Source organism: Ailuropoda melanoleuca, chromosome 5 (assembly GCF_002007445.2).
Source record: "Ailuropoda melanoleuca isolate Jingjing chromosome 5, ASM200744v2, whole genome shotgun sequence".
Lineage (NCBI taxonomy): Eukaryota > Metazoa > Chordata > Mammalia > Carnivora > Ursidae > Ailuropoda > Ailuropoda melanoleuca.
Genome location: NC_048222.1, coordinates 11335394 through 11351573, shown reverse-complemented (window position 1 = coordinate 11351573; position 16180 = coordinate 11335394). Strand labels below are relative to the sequence as shown.

Sequence of the window (16180 nt, the reverse complement as noted above, 5' to 3'; positions counted from 1 at the left end):
TTATAAAAATTCTTGGAATTGGATCACCCTGTATGTTTTTCTTTTTTCTTTCTTTTTCTTCCTTTCTTGTCTTTTCTTTCTCTCAGATTTCATTTATTTGAGAGCGCACAAGTGAGTGAGCCCTTGCGCAGGAGGAAGGGGCAGAGGGAGAGAGTGTCGCAAGCAGCCTCTGTGCTAAGCCTGGAGGCTGACACGGGGCTCAATCTCATGATCCTGAGATCACGACCTGCGCTGAAACCAAGAGTCCGATGCTTAACCAACTGAGCCACCCAGGCGCCCCCACCCTGTACCTTTTCTTAACCACGTTTGTAGATTGCCTATTCAGGTACGGGATACGTTGCTTGGTAGTTTAAATTAAAATTGGGCTTTTAAGAAATAAGTTACTGTTTCTAATCTCATAACCTTATCAGCTGTTACTATCCTAATTTTGTGGGTTTGTGTCCTGCGTTGGCACAAGGCTGCATAACTAAACAGTCTAATCAGAATTTGACCCCTGGACTCCTGACTCATATCTTTTTTTTTTTTTTTTTTTTAATTTTGGGGGAAACTTTACTTTCTGTGAACTCAGACCTCTTATTTGTATAACTCGATGGATTTGCAAATGCTCATACACCCGTGTGACTGTGACGAGCGCTCCAGTGTAGACTTAGGACTGTTCCATTGGCCCGGAAATGTTGCTCCTACCCTTTCCCCTTTCCAAGTGAAAGTATGTGTGTGTTTTGGGGTTTGTCACCATGGCTGTCTTGATTTTTTTTTTTTTTGAACTTTTATGATGATAACGTGGGTTTGTGGTGTTTTCCGAGAATGTACTAGGTGCTTGAGAGTGTCCGTTGAGACTCGAAGGGGTCTCAAAGCCAGTGGCTCGACTCCTCTGTGTCCAGTGGGCAGCTCTTGGGAGCCCTGGCTTTAGGTAGGCATAAGTAAGCCCCCCACGGTTGCACATGGCTGTGAGTGACCTTCACCGTCCCAGAGTGGCATTCTTGGAGCCAGATTCTCTGTCTTGAACCGGTGTTAGTTTTTGGTTCTGAGCTGTGTGCAAGTCCAGATCTAATGGGCCTTTGAACAGGTCTGCCTCTTTCTCCTGCTCGGTGTCCCCTTCTGTGAGTGTTAAGAATTCGTTCAAGAGTCGATTTCTCGGAACTGGGGTTCCAGGCGTGGCTTTTCCCCAAAGGCAAGCTAATGAGGCATCCTTAGGGCGTATATCCCTTCTCTGCCGATACGTGTGTTTTCAGTTAGCATGATTCTTGTCCGGAGCCTGTGCATGGCCCTGAGGATGCCAACAATGCAGGGGGGCAGCCTGGTCAGATTACTAATTTCTTTTTTTTTTTTTTTTATTCAACAGAGATGGAGACAGCCAGTGAGAGAGGGAACACAAGCAGGGGGAGTAGGAGAGGAAGAAGCAGGCTCATAGCAGGAGGAGCCTGATGTGGGGCTCGAACCCGTAACGCCGGGATCACGCCCTGAGTTGAAGGCAGACGCTTAAACCGCTGTGCCACCCAGGCGCCCCAGATTACTAATTTCTGTTCATTTTCTTAGGGCTGTGACGAACGTCTGTGTATTAGTTAGCTCGTGCTGCCATAAGAAAATACCGTAGACTGGGTGGGGTGGTTTAAACAGAGATATTTCTCATGGTTCTGGAGGCTGGAGGTCCCGGATGTGAGATGCCAGCCAGTCCTGTTCCTGGTGAGGAATGGCTTCCTGGCTGTATCCTCTCGGGGCTGAGAGTGGGGGAGAGAGTGTGCGGGTGTCCTTCCTCTTCTTATGAGGACACTGGCCCTAGTATTGTCTCCCCCCCCAGGCCCCCCCAATTATGACCTCATTTACTTTTCTCACCTCCTTGCAAGCTCTGTCCAAATACGGTCACACTGGGTTTTGGGGCTTCAACATAGGAATTCGGGGTGGGGCAAACAGCACTACTACCAATACTAGCACTTGGGTAGGGCTCTGAGATGGTAACAGTTTTATTCCATTTTAATTCTAGATTAAGTTAATATCCATGTTCATCTGCAACATGTTTCCTTTTGTTCTTATGTGGGTACTAGAATGACTTCCTGGTGTGTCAGGATCCCCTGAGAACTTGTTTGACCTTGGAGAAGTTATTATTCTTTCCAGTTGGATGGAATTAAGCTTGGGTTTTTAATTCATTGAATGCCTGCTTTTTTGAGACCACTTGGGTTTATCTAAATCCCATTCTTCAGTGGGGGTTGAAACAAGAGTCTGGAGCTGGGGAGCTGCTGTAGGCCAGGAGCCCTAAGGAAGGGGCATACAGGCTATTTCAAAGGCCTCAGAGGTCAGGGAGGGAGTAGGAATTGAGTTGGCCCTGGAGGGATGTTTCTGTTGTCAGTGTGGGAAAAATCATGGAATTATTTGAGGTTGAAGGGTCCTATTTGTTAAACACACATTTTATTCGTATTTTATACACGAATTCAATTTATTTTTATATGCTGGGGGTGTAATTTAGGGCAAGGCTTTCCAACCAGTTTTACTTCTCAACTTGTATAGGAAGGGAGGAGCCTGTGGGGTCCCCAGACAGGGCTGCCCTCAGCCAGAGAGGACGTGTTTAAGCGTGGAGTGGAGTTTATCTGTGTTGACTCTCGTAATTACTATCCCATCTACCACGATGGGCCTACTGCCGTTGTGCTTTGCTTGTGAGCTTCTTAGATCCATTTCCCCCACATCTAGAGGGCGTTTTACCTTGCTTTTGGAACTAACCTGTTATTACTTGAGCCACATTAAATGTTTAGTGTCCTGTATGGCGTATCTTTAAAGCCAGAAGGATGATAACTGGGTATGCTTTTGGGAAATTACCCTACAGCCCATAAATCCCTTAATTTACAATTTGTTAGTTAAGCTTACCTGTTGCCAAATCTCCTATCCTCTAGCCTTCTCTGTTAGTTTTGAGGGGGGCTTCTCTAGAGTCCCCAAACTAGCTTCCTCGTGATTTCTTTCTGAAAGATCGTAAAACAGTCCAGGTGTCTCCTACTTGGAGGTTGGGGTCTGTGAGGGAATTAGGAGCTATTTCATAACCTTAGACCTGCCCATCGAGGACCAGAGTGTCGCCAGTGTCCGCCCAGCCTGTCTGCCAGGCTGTCTCAGTGTCTTGCAAGGAGACCTTGAGGCTCCTTTCTGGGGCTTTAGAGCTCCTCATGCCCGGTGCCTGGGACCCCGTTCCTTCCCTCTCTTGTTCCCTGACCTCTGACTAGTGCTCTTAGTTTCTTCACGCTTTGGAGCTAATGATTTCAGCTCTGCTCACGGGCCTCTTCTGTCTGACCCGCCCCACCCGAGGCTCCTGGGTCTGTTCCTTCACCGACTCCGTGTTTCCCTCTGGCAGGTACGTGGGCCTTCTGGTCACGTGTGTGGCACCTGGTCTTGGTGACTGGGAACGACATCTGTGCCTTAGACTCCCCTGCCAGCTCCTGGCGCTGCCTCAAGTGGCAGTTTTCCTTCCAATTTTCCAATGGCTTTGAATGATTTCTGTTGCCTTCTGATGCGTGAAGGCAGCTCAAGGTCTCCCCTTGGAAACATTTACCTGTCTTAATTCTGATACCTTCGCTCTGATGGGCTTTTGGAGTATATATGAAAGAGTTTGAATCCCTGTGTTTGAAAAGTTGGACCTCCCCGTCTATAGTGATGCTAGGTGGCCAGCGAATCCTCTCCAGACAGGAGTAGGGCAGGTGACCCCCCAGTGGAAATTGTGCACATTTATTGTCTTGGCATGCAGGAGGCCTGGTGATTTCTGGAGGCATCTGCATTGCAAATTGCTTAGCCTGGACCAGGGGGGCTTTACCCTGTCCTCACTCAGCAGTTTACCCAACTTCAGACTAGTGTTATTTGAAAAGGGCCTTTCCAGTTTACTCAGTTGGAAAGTGTTACAGAGTTTTAAAGGGTGAGCTGGAAGGCTCTCAGCTGGCACTTTCTGAATCCCTCAGAGGAAAATATTGGCAAACTCTCCACTCTCTGCCTGAACTCTTCTTATAAATTGAGAAGCCAAGAGTTACGAAGCCATCACAAAGGGCTGGGTCGAACCGTGGTGGGGGGGGATACCAGTCCTTATCCATGCTAAGACCTTGGGCAGTTTTCTGATAATCCTGCCCCCCCCCATCTTGTGATGTTAGTCTTCCTGCCACTGAAAATAGAAGTGTGCAGTGAATGTAATTTACAGTGTATTCCTTTTTTTTTTTTTTCCTGGATAGCCGCCTCTTTAGAAAATACATGCACATGGCTTTTATTTCTCCCCCCCTCTTTTTTACAGTTTAAATAAGACAAGTGCTGGGCTGATTTATTCAACAGGTGCAGTAGCACCCGCCAGGAAGGAAAGTTGCCCTTTTTTTTTTCCCTTCCATTTTTTGGCTTTTTTTCCATGGTTTTGGGGGACAAGGTGCTGAGATCAGAAGCAGGAGCTTGCCATTGATTTATTATCCTGTTTGTTACCATCTGTCTGCCTCGCACTTCAATCTGTAGATGGAGAGCCCAACGCGAATGTGTCACGGGGCCTGAGAAATTTCCATCTTCCTGAGTTGTCTGACTGCAGAACCTAGTATCGTCGCTTCTACCCAGGCCCCCAGAGAGGTCTGTGGACACGAAAATAACCCAGGGGAGAATGTCAGCATCGTTTCTTTATGCATCCTTCTGTGCCTCTGCGCCTGCCTCAGGCCACGCAAAGGGGCTTTTTTCTAGCACTGTCCACATTCTGCAGCCCATTCTTGTTGCTCCCACCCTCCTGGGGTCGCTCTAGATGGAAGAATTCCAAGGGAATAGGTTAAGATTGCCATCAAGTGGCTGCTCTTGGTAGTGGATGGGAGGATCCTGGCCCTCCGTGCTGGCTGACTCCTCACACCTGCTCCTCCAATTTCTTAGACCCTTTGTGAAAAATAAGCCAGCTCCAGCAAGCTCTGGCTGGGGAACGGACTATCGGGGTGGGGGTCAGGCACCGAGAGCTCAGAACATCTCTATACTGCACGTCTTCAAGGACGGGCTCTTGTGTGAACCCGAGCCATACGTCCCCAGTGGACTCGGACACGGAAGGCAGGCGTACTTGCCGTGGCCTGAGCTCAGGGCCCTGGACCTGTGAGCGCAGATGATTTAGAAGCTTACTGTGGAAAACTGCTTGTGTGTTCAGCCTCCTGCCAGCTCCAGCCCCGGTCAGCCGCTGCCCTCCAACTTGGCTTGTGGAAATTGGCAGGGGGGATCACGCTGTCATCCCTGAAAGGATGGCCTCACCGTCCCAGCACGGGAGAGGAACGCTAACACACATGACTTGGCCATTCCGTTTGGCTCTTGTCCTTGTTTCCCAGCTCTGTAAATGGAGTAATAATTTCTTTCTCAGAGGCGATATTCTTAGGATTAATGAGATGATTTATTTAAAGTCCTTAGTATCTGGCAGGAAGCAAGCATTCAAAGGGTAATTGTGATAGAGGTTCTAGATACACATTACCAAACTACTTCCCGTAAAAGCTCTAGCTGTGTCATAAAACAGTACACCTCAGGGACTGTATTAAAACGTTTGCCCCATTCCTTGGGTCTGGATGCCATCTTCCTATAATTAGACCTCCCCCTAGGACTCGGAGAGCAGAAACTCTTGACTGAGCGAGAAGGACGTGAACCCTATTGAGTTTTCCCCAGTAGGTCGTTCCTCAGTGGTTTGGGAAAACCTGTCCTATAGCAAGGCAGGTTTGTATATGTGGGGTGCCCCTCCTGGGGCACAGAGCTCTTGATTGGGTTGTCTCTGAGGTTTCTGAGCTGGCCTGTGGTATGGGAAGATGGATCTGTGGCAGCTGGGTTGGAGTGGGGAGGCAGGCAGAAAGAGAAAGGGACTGTGGGAGCACATCAGCATGGCAGTGCGACTTCAGGTTAGGGTCAAGGACAGATAATTCTAGGGCTTCTATATTTGCAGCAGCTTTTTACAAGTGATGGAGGCTATGTTACGTAACCATTCACATTGCAATCTGTCAAATCATTAAACCACAATTCCTGGATTCTAGCCACTTAAAGCAATATTGGATGCATCAAAAAGAATTGGTATGTTGTAATATGTTGTAATGAGCACTGACCTCATTGGAGGTGTAGCTGTACAAGTAACTGGGTACCACCGTGAGCGGGTTTCTTATGTCAGATAGAACACTTGAGACCTCCCTTTGTCCTATTTGATTTTGTTCCAGTGACGAGTGATCGGCTGATGTTTATGGCCTGTTCAAGTTCTTCTTCCTAACTGCTAGATCCTGCCTGGTACGGTCGGGTAGGAGACATTTGGATGCTTTTGCAGAATTTGGGGAGAAGTAGAAAGCAGATAAACTAAAGGACAGGCATCGTCTGTGAGCACCGATTCTCTCCTGTGGTGTGTGAAGCCTTCCCCGTCTCTTGACCCCTACCTGCATACGGGAATGAATTCAGGGTGATGGTTTCTTTCTGGAGGTGGGGTGTGTGTGCGCGCGTGCGCCAAGCAGTGAGCCCAGAATCCTCTGTGTGGATTTAACACCTTTCCTTGTGCCTAGAGCCTCAAGGGTAGCAAAATGTGCGTCTAACTCTGAACATTTCACACGGCATTTTGTTCCTGACTGTTAATTGGTGATTGCTGGCCTTTTACCCTCAAGCTACATCAGGATTGCCTAAAGTCCTCTATGATAGAAACCACCTTTTTGGGGGTCATGGGTTTGCAAAGAGTTTATCTGTAATTTCTAGTTTACTTGAATAAGTGCGTGGCTTTTTTTTTTCCCCCAAGATTTTATTTATTTATTTGACAGACAGCGAGAGAGAGAACACAAGCAGGGGGAGTGGGAGAGGAAGAAGCAGGCTCCTAGTGGAGGAGCCTGATGCGGGGCTCGATCCCAGAACGCCAGGATCACGCCCTGAGCCGAAGGCAGCTGCTTAATGACTGAGCCACCCAGGCGACCCCCCCTTTTTAAAAAAGATTTTATTTATTTGACAGAGACAGCAAGAGAGGAAACACAAGGCGGGGGAGTGGGAGAGGGAGAAGCAGGCTCTCCACTGAGCAGGGAGCCCAATGCAGGGCTGGAGCCCAATGCAGGGCTCGATCCCAGGACCCCTGGGATCATGACCTGAGCTGAAAGCAGCTGCTTAATGACTGAGCCACCCAGGCGCCCCGCTTGTGGCTTTTTATAAAGGGCTCTGACCTGCGCTTTCCCCTTCTCCCCACATCTCAACACTAGACTGGTGACACCAGTTGTCTGCTGCTGGACTGAAGGAGGTTTGTCAGCCTGCTGCTCCATTTGCTTCCCTCTGCTTTTCTCCCTGTCTCCTGGAAAGAAGTCCCCATCTGGCTGACTTGCCCTGTTGACCGGGTCTGGGCTCTAGCAGGGGACAGCAGAGAGACAGAGGGACCGGACCGCTGCTGCCCACAGACGTGGTGGCAGGGTCTTGAGACTACACTCATGAAAAATCTATAGATGTAGGACTTTCCGCAATGAGGGGAATGCTGTGTATCCGTTTCATCGTATCCGGTAGCCACTAGCCACCTCTGAGTCCATGAGTCCTTGGTACCTGGCTGGTCTGATTAGTTTTAGTTGATTAAAAAACAAAAAAACAGGGGTGCCTGGGTAGCGCAGCTGTTGGGGCGACTGCCTTCAGCTCAGGGCGTGATCCCGGCGTTCCGGGATCGAGTCCCACATCAGGCTCCTCGGCTAGGAGCCTGCTTCTTCCTCTCCCTCTCCCCTGCTGTGTTCCCTCTCTCGCTGGCTGTGTCTCTGTCACATAAGTAAAATAAAATCTTTAAAAAAAAAAAAACAAAAACAAAAAAACAAAAACAACCAACAACAACAAAACAAAGCCATATGTGAGGACAGGCTACCGTGAACAAGTGCAGCTATAGAGGCAGGATGAGCGTAGCGGTTACGTTCTGAGCTTTCGTTCTCCAGCTCAGGCTTTTTTTGTTGGTAGTGGTGGGAGGTCTTTCTAGATTGCCAGTGTAGTTCAATTTAGAAACACTGCTTTAGCTATCTTAATGGTATGTTGTGTATGTAGGCAGTGCCTGTTTATTCACACGCCTTGTAGTGTGTTGGGCAATTTGAGAATACTTTACCTGTGGTATTAATGTCACAGTGTTCATATTATCCCTGACTTCAATCTAGCAATATTACTACTGGCTTCAAAGTTGTCATTGTCTGCTGTTCTTCACTTGATCCTCGTTTTTTTGTTAGCTCCGTGTGAGTCCACGTTTCATATAACTTGTTTTTTTTCTTTTCTTTTCTTTTTTTTTGAAGTAGGCTCCACACCCAGGGTGGAGTCCATCACAGGGCTTGAACTCATGACCCTGAGATCAAGCCCTGAGCTGATGCAAGAGTTGAACGCATAACTGAATGATCTACCCGTGTGCCCTGTATAACTTCTTTGACTGAGTACTTCTTTTCGTGATCAGTACTAGTTCCATCCAGGCAACACACCCACTTTCCTTGTGATACCATTTGAATAGTTGTTAAGATTCCCTTTTCACTGGGTTATTAGTATAATTTATTCATTGTAGAAAATGTGGACCTTTCAGAGAGCTGGAAAGATTGCCACTGGACAGAATACTCCTTTTTATTTTTTTTTAATCACTACCTTGTTTTATTTCCTCTGGTCTGCTTTCTGTACACTTGCATTTTTTTTTTTTAAAAACCCATTAAATATTTCATGCAGTAGAATCTCTGTTATTTAAAACATTGTCTTTTCCTCATGTTGCTAAGTGTTGGAAAATGTGATTTTTGGTTTTCCTTTTTAAAACCTGTCTTGTCTTATTTTTTTTAGGTGTTTTTTTATTATGTTTGTCACCATACAGTACATCCCTGGTTTTTGATGTAAAGTTTGATGATTCATTAGTTGCGTATAACACCCAGTGCACCATGCAATACGTGCCCTCCTTAAAAACCTGTCTTGTCTTAAATTATGTTCCTTATTCAGCATTAGTTGTTATTATGGCACATGAAACTTTTAAGGAAAATACCACAATGGATGCACACAGAATTGTTAAGTGATCGATGTAGTTCCACTTTGTGAAAAAGGCATAAGGGTTGTAGTTAATTTTGGCTTTTATTTGAACACAGTAGTAACAAAATGAACTTATCTAGGTTAGCAGGGTATAAAAGGCAAATCTTTGAGGAAGAGCCAGAACAGTTTTATTACAGACAGGAAGAAATTATTGGCTCTAAAACAAAGGACTTTAACATTAAAATTAGTGTAAAGGAATTAAATATCAAGAAAACACGACGTGAAGGTTATCGAGTGTTAAATAGCGTTCATAAAATTTTTCTCACCTGAAAATTTGAAGGTTAGATCTTTTTCCTAGGCTAAGAATTCCTCGGGTACCTGGGTTTGCATAGTTAGTTAAGCGTCTGATTCTTGATTTCGGCTTAGGTCATGATCTCAGGATCATGAGATCGAGCCCCATGTTGGGCTCTGAGCTCTTCAGGGAGTCTGCCGGAGAGACACACCCCCCCTACTCTCTTTAAAAAAATCTTCAAATTTAGGAATTTTTTTTCTTTAATTTTTGAATGCTGAAAAATCAGTGTAGTATAAATTTACATGATGCGTTCCTAGCCAAGTAACTTCTATACACAAAGAGGTAGAGAATTCTTCCCTCTTTGGGAAGAAAGGGGTGCCTTTGAATGCTTCGAAGCTGTGAAAGGGGGCCTCCAAGGTAAGAGGGTGTCATTCTGTGGAGACCCTGAAATGGCCTCAAAGAACAACCTGTTCTTTGAACAGTATTTATTGGCTCTCAACTATTTTCTCTAGGTGCATGCTAGGTTTTGAGGGTTCTTAAGATGAGCAAGTCTAAATCTTTTTCTTCTTCTTTTTTTAAACGAACAAAAATATTTATGTAATCTCCATACCCAGTGTGGGGCTCAGACTCAACAACCCTGAGATCAAGAGTCACACGCTTCTCCGACTGAGCCAGCCAGGCACCTGAAAACTAACTCCTCTTGTTCAGAGAACATGGCAGTTAGGTAGATGTTGGCTTGTCACTGTGTATTACCTTGAAAGTAGCACCTGCCGAGCAGGTGGTGGGTATCCCTGAAGGCTGACCAGAAGGAGAAGCACGAGTTTTCTAGACAGAGAAGAGAATATTCCAAAAGAGGGAACAGCATGTACCAAGTCAGAAGCTTGAGGGATCAAATTAAAAGAATGTGACGGTTGCCATACATGTAGGAACCAGCTACCTCTGGCATCGTGTGCCATCAGGTTGGAAAGCCGAAGCCCTGTTAGTCTGTTGCGTGGCTTAGGAAGTTGGTGTAAAAAACTCTTTCTCTGTCTTTTATTATTTTTTAAAAGACTTTAAGTGGTCTGTACACCCAACGTGGGGCATGAACTCATTACCCTGAGATCAAGAGTCCCGCGCTCCACAACGGAGCCAGCCAGGCACCACTTAATATTTTTAACTGGGTGCAGGTAGAATTTGAACCAGTAAAAGGAGCAACAGAACAGTTAAAGTACGTTGAAATCCTTGCACGTAAATCTTTGTTTCTCTGATTTGTATCCTAGTATTACTTTCTAGAAGCAAACTTGCTGAATTACAGACTTGTAAAAATTGGCATCTATCACCGAGTTGCTCTCTAGAAATATTTTTTTCGGTTTGTTCCCATCCTAGCAGCGTAAGGGGGGATGGGTTTTGTCAGCATCAGATTTGAGAAGGAGAGTGACGATTCTTCAGTCGTGACCTGAGTCAGCTGTTTTAGTTCTTCTCAAACCGAGTTTTCCATTATTCAGTATTCTTAAGTAGGTCAAATGGCCATGTTGTAGTTCTGGTTGAATTTTACTGGATCCTTCTGCAAGTCATGTTTTCCAAATATTCTCAACGCTGCTAATCTTCTCTAACTTGGCATCATTTCTGTGTTTACCTTTTTATAAATCCATTACCCAAATCATTTTAAAAATATACTGAAAGCCAAAGCATATTTTATCTTTTTACAACCAAATAATCAAAAGTGTATATTTGACAAAAATTTCTGTAATTCATTAGCACCAAAGTTTATTAAGGCATCAAGGTAGCCCTTTTAAAGTGCTTATTATGTGCCACTAACCCTTTTATGTATATAATTAATGCCTTAATTTAACCAACTGTTGTCTTTACGTGTATTTAACAGATGATATGGGGTTTTCCCTCATTCTCCCTTGACGTTCACACGCTTGATGAAGGGTAGAGTTAGAACCAGGCAGCCTTGTCCAAATTGTGCTGTGTGTTCTATGAACTATCAAGGTTCTTAGTGCTAGATGTTTACCAAATCATTTTTTTTAAATAAAAAAAAAAAACAAACACCTGATGGAACATTGTCCTTTATAATAGCCTCTTAATTTGAACTTCCTGGTTTAATTGTTGTGACTTTTCATTGGTATTAGTGACTAAATCCATAGCAACCAAGTTTCACTAGTTAACATACAGTCCCCCAGCCTCGATCTCCCTACTGTGTTCTTGTAATTATTGGTATTATTTTATAATTGTACAGCATGGACTTGAAGTCACGTTGGCTATAGGGCCAGCCACATGCATCATAGAGGTGAACGCTGTTGGTGTTTCAGGAATTACCAAGCCCTCTTGGAAAGAGTCCAAGGCGACTCCGTGTGTACCTAATTCTGCTTGGTATATTGCCAGTGTATTAACTTTTATTTAAATAGAAGGCTAACAAGTAATGTTTATTATTATGTTGGCTGCTGTAAACGGCCCATGCTTAGTATTTTTAAAGGTCAAATATTAGCACTGTGGATCACTTTTTCTGCATTGGCTTTTTATTCTAATGTAGGTGATATGATCAAATTGTGTCATTCAGCCCAAATAACCTCTATCTTTATGAGAACAGGCCTAATGCGGTGTGATCATTAAAACCCTCTATTTCCTCTATGAAATTCTCAGACTCTACAGCCTCGGACACCCTTCTCTCCCACATGGCAACCCACTCCACCCCAATCCTCCTTTGTAATGTGTGTTTTGTCGGGGGATGTTGGATTGGTAAGGTGCCACCTTTTGTATGCGGTCACTTACATAGGTGGCAGGAAGTTGGAGAGCTTTTGGAAGCACATCATGGACGATAAGGAGTATTCGGTGACTTGCTCTAACTTTGTAAGGCTTGTCTTTCTTTTTATGAGTTAGGTCCCAGCTCTCAAGATGAGCTGACTTCCTTGATTGGGTACATGAATAAAACAAGTCTTAATGCTTATGAAGTAGCTTCTTTAATTAATCAGCACGGTACTATTAGATATCCAAATTTGATGAAGATGTGCAAGTGAATTGCTCTCTCACTCCTAGATTGGGGTTTGCCCCAGTCCTATATTTTTAAAACGCAAAGTGCGGCTGGCGGGCTGCTGGAGTTGGCCCAGCTTGGAGGTAATGACATGGTTGTACGTGCAGATAGGGTCCTCCGTTCTGAAGCTCTTGGCAGCAAAATACGTCCTCGGATGTCCTGGTGTTGGGGTGATCGTTAGGTGGTTGGTGGTCACGTAGCTGGCTGGCTGCATAGCGTTTCTTCAGATGAGAGATCCTTCCTGAAATGCTTCTCTCTCTTCAGAAGTAGCAGTTTGGAGTACCTTGTGCTCTCGAGTCCTAGGTAAATTGGTCTGTATATTTAAGCATTTAGAGATTACAGTGATTTGTATTGCTGGTGCAACGCAAACGTGGAGGCCTGCTTTGGCAACCAGTGTGCCATTAACATGTAAATTTGTTTTTGCATATTCAAGAATTTCCAACACTTCCACTTCTAGGTGTGTATCCCAGAGAAACTACAGTGCATGCTTTCCAGGGGACAAGCAGAAAGAGGTTTGCAGCATGGTTCATGATAGCAACAAACTGGCAATGCTTAGATGCCCTTGGATGAGATAGTCAAAGTGTGGAATATTCATACAGTGGAGTGTGATGAACAACAGTGAAAACGAGCAAAGAAAAAGCTTAAAATCATGGATAGATGATCTTAGTAGCCTCATGTTGAGTTGCGGGGAAAAACAAATCCCCTGAGACTTGACACAGAGCAATATCCTTTTTTTAAAAAAAGTATTTATTTGAGAGAGAGAGAGGGAGAGAGCGCGAGCAAGCACAGATGTGAACATGGGCCCGTATGAGCCAGGAGAAGAAGAGGCAGAGAATCTGAAGCAGGCTCCCCGCTGAGCACTGAGCCCAGTGCAGGGCCAGATCCCATGACCTGAGATCATGACCTGAGCCAGTACCAGGAGTTGGATGCTTAACCCACTGAGCCACCCAGGTGTCTCCCCCCACCCCCCAAGAGCAGTACCCTTTTTGTGAAGTTCATAATCAAACACGGTGAGATAATAGAGCACAGATACATATGCCTAACTTAAAAATAATGTGCAGTAGGCAGGAGCATATAGGCATTGCTTTAGTAACTGGGTTTGGCTGTGGGTTTATAGGTATTTTTTACATTAAACTGAAACAGGAAGACTGAAGTGGGTGGGTGACATTTGGGGACTTGGAACTTGCTCTGATCTTTGAATGTTGAAACTCTATCCTCTCTAGCTCAGAATTTCGGTATTGAAAGTTGTATTTTTATTCAGAAACAGGACGCCGTTTTCAGTTTTATTGCGTCTTCCCCCAGAGGCTGCTGTTCCATGTATCTGGTACTTCTGACGCATTTCCTCTTTGGTGAACCAGCGTTTTATCCGAACAGTCCAAAACCTGTTGAAGTTGACAGGCCAGAAGTTTTCACCTCTTTTCCCAACCCAGCAGCAGAGCATGGGTCAGAGCAGACACACGGGTCTAACTTAGCGTATATTTTAGGGAACATGGAGTGCATGATCAGATCCTGATGATGGTCTTGGAAGTAAAAGCAGTCAGGGCCAATACTCCGTGAGGTCTTATTTATTGAAATTTAAAGGCCTAGTTACTCTCCAGACAACGGGAAGAGGACACAGTGAAGTCAGAGAGTGGAGGTGAAAATAAAGCAAGGCTCTCTACACAGACAGAGGTGGGGTCATTAAGGATGACCAGCATTCAGACCTGTCAAGCTGGGTTTTTGGCCAGTCGTTTTAGGTCTTGTGGCTCTTGCTGTCTTCCTTACCTTTTCTCAGAATGACCATCCCATATTTCCAGTTCTCTGTTGGGTGCTTTTGATGACTGAGGGCGCCAGAAGACCAGTCCCAGTAGAAAGAAGAGAAAAAAAGCCAAATAGTCATCCCTTAAATGTCCTTTAATTGACTGTGTATGACTTATGCTGCCGGGGGATGCGTGCCAAACAGTTGTTCAACATTACAGGAATATACTGCCCTGGAGAGAACTGAATGAGGGTCTGCTCTGCTGGCTCACACACGGGGCAGGAGAGGATACGAGAGGGATTTTCCATCTCCGTGATTTCTCCAGGGAATTGTATCATGAGGTGGTTTGGTCCCTAGATACCCTGGAGTTCTTGGATGACGTTTGGTTGAGAACCTTAAAAGGAGCTAGCTCTGATCTTGGTTAAAAGCCATACCTGCATAAGGCCTCAGTGTGCACATCTGTAAAGTGGGGGATTATTACTAGATGGTTTCTAAGGCCCCGCCTGTAATTCTGATCAGGAAAAACCATCACCAAACTTCTGATATATTTTTTGTTTGTTTAAAAGGGAGGCAGGTAGATATGCCCCAGTGATTTAGGCAAGGGGAAACTGCCCCTATGGAAGGAATAATCACCAGCCCTGGGTAACTCTCAGCTGGCTATAAGCAAAGCCGGCATCAGCTTTGAGGGATTTTGTGCGGTCTAAGTAACTTAAAGTGTGTAAAGCCCAGGAGGGGCTCATTCAGTGGTTAAGTAACAACTATAAGTAATAGTAAGGGGCATTCTTTCCCCAACTCCCTTGGTTGAATCTGAGGTAACACTTAAATTTAGCATGTGGGTTCTTTGATGGCATGCCACCACCCCCCCCACCATTAGAAAGGCATAAAGAGTGGAGTGTGGGACGGTGTTCAGAGCCTGTGTGTTGGACATCATAATTGCCAGCTGCAGTTCAATAGCTTTGAAGAATTGACTTTGAAAATCAAATTGCTTTCTGACAAATGAAGGGAGACGCATGCTCCCGAAGTCATCAGGGCCAGGGAGCTGGCCAGCCTTGTTGGAGTACTGCTCCCCCCCCCCCCAAGCAGCTGCCAGGCCACAGAGCCTGTTCTGTGACAGATCCTCCAGAAACAATGCGGAGAAAATGCTTCTGTGTTATTAGATGAGATGAATTTACGTGCGTGGGGGAGGGCCGCCCGTGTGCCGGGGGTGGGGAGGGCAGCGGTGGCCCCTCGCGGTCATCACAGAGGTAATAAAGCACCCTGGGAGCCGGGATTGGAGGGAGGGGAGGGCTGGAGGAGGAGGAGGAGGGGGAGGAGCCTGTGGAGCGAGATTTCTGCAGTCGGCCTGGATCGCTGCCCAGGTCTCCCAGCCAAAAAAACAAAAATAAATAAAAGGCAAGTGCTGAATGGCACAGATTATGATATTAAAAAGGGATGCCATTGAAAATGTGCCACGGACCCCCCACCCACCCCCGCTGTGCGCGGGGGTGCACTGTATGCATGGAGGGGGCGGTCTGGCAGACGGGGCACAGACGTGTGGACCATTAAGCTGACCGCCCCCCGTCAGAGGTGTCCGGTCTCCACCCTCCTCATCCCCCCAGTGTCAGAAATTCTCCAGTAAGGATTTGTCTGCATTGCAGATTGGGGGAATTGCCTGGCCTGGATAGAGAAAAGCTAGTCGCTCTTCTCCTTCCTTCCCCCCCCCCCAATTTATCAGGAGGGGGAAAAAAGCGTGCCCCAGACCCCTCCTCTTCGGGGTTGGGTTCCCTCCCCTGCACATAAATAACCTTCCCTCCCTGGCGCGTCCCCTCCCCCTCCCGGGCCCCGGGCTGCGCGGCCGTCCTATTGCTGCGCGGAATGTGCACCGCCGCCTGCTTATTACGTACAGGGGAGGATTGTTGACAAGTGCTCTGGAGCCTGCCTCGCCGCGCTCGCCCTCCCTCCTCCCTCCCTCCCTCTGTCCTCCTTCCTCTCTGTCTCTCTGCAATGATCCGGCTCTGAGGATGGCTGCTCCACGGGCCTGTCAGGTGCAGTTTTTGGTGGCTTATCTTGAGGAACCTGGGATAGAAGGTCTGTTCCTATAAATAAAATAAAAACCAAATAGCTCTAGGTTTGTTTCAGGCTGCTATGGCTTTTGTTGGAGAAATAGGCCTTTTGTGGTTTTTCTCCTGCTGGGGTCCTGATTAAATCCATTATGGATGGCAAGGTGCTAGATGGATCT

The 16180-nt window shown here is 46.1% G+C and overlaps 1 protein-coding gene across 3 annotated transcripts in view; it reads left to right on the top strand.

Moving 5' to 3' along the window:
- Positions 1-16180, top strand: part of JARID2 (jumonji and AT-rich interaction domain containing 2) — a 171548-nt gene that overhangs the window by 41331 nt on the left and 114037 nt on the right. Inside the window, exon 1 of one of the 3 annotated variants that reach the window (XM_034660296.1) lies at positions 15900-16029. The exons of the other annotated variants lie outside the window; for them this stretch is intronic. Within the exon in view, the coding sequence (XP_034516187.1) occupies positions 15963-16029 (67 nt within the window). The 5' untranslated portion in view covers positions 15900-15962. Of the gene's footprint in view, positions 1-15899; positions 16030-16180 lie in introns of those variants that run through there. 3 annotated transcript variants of the gene reach the window in all.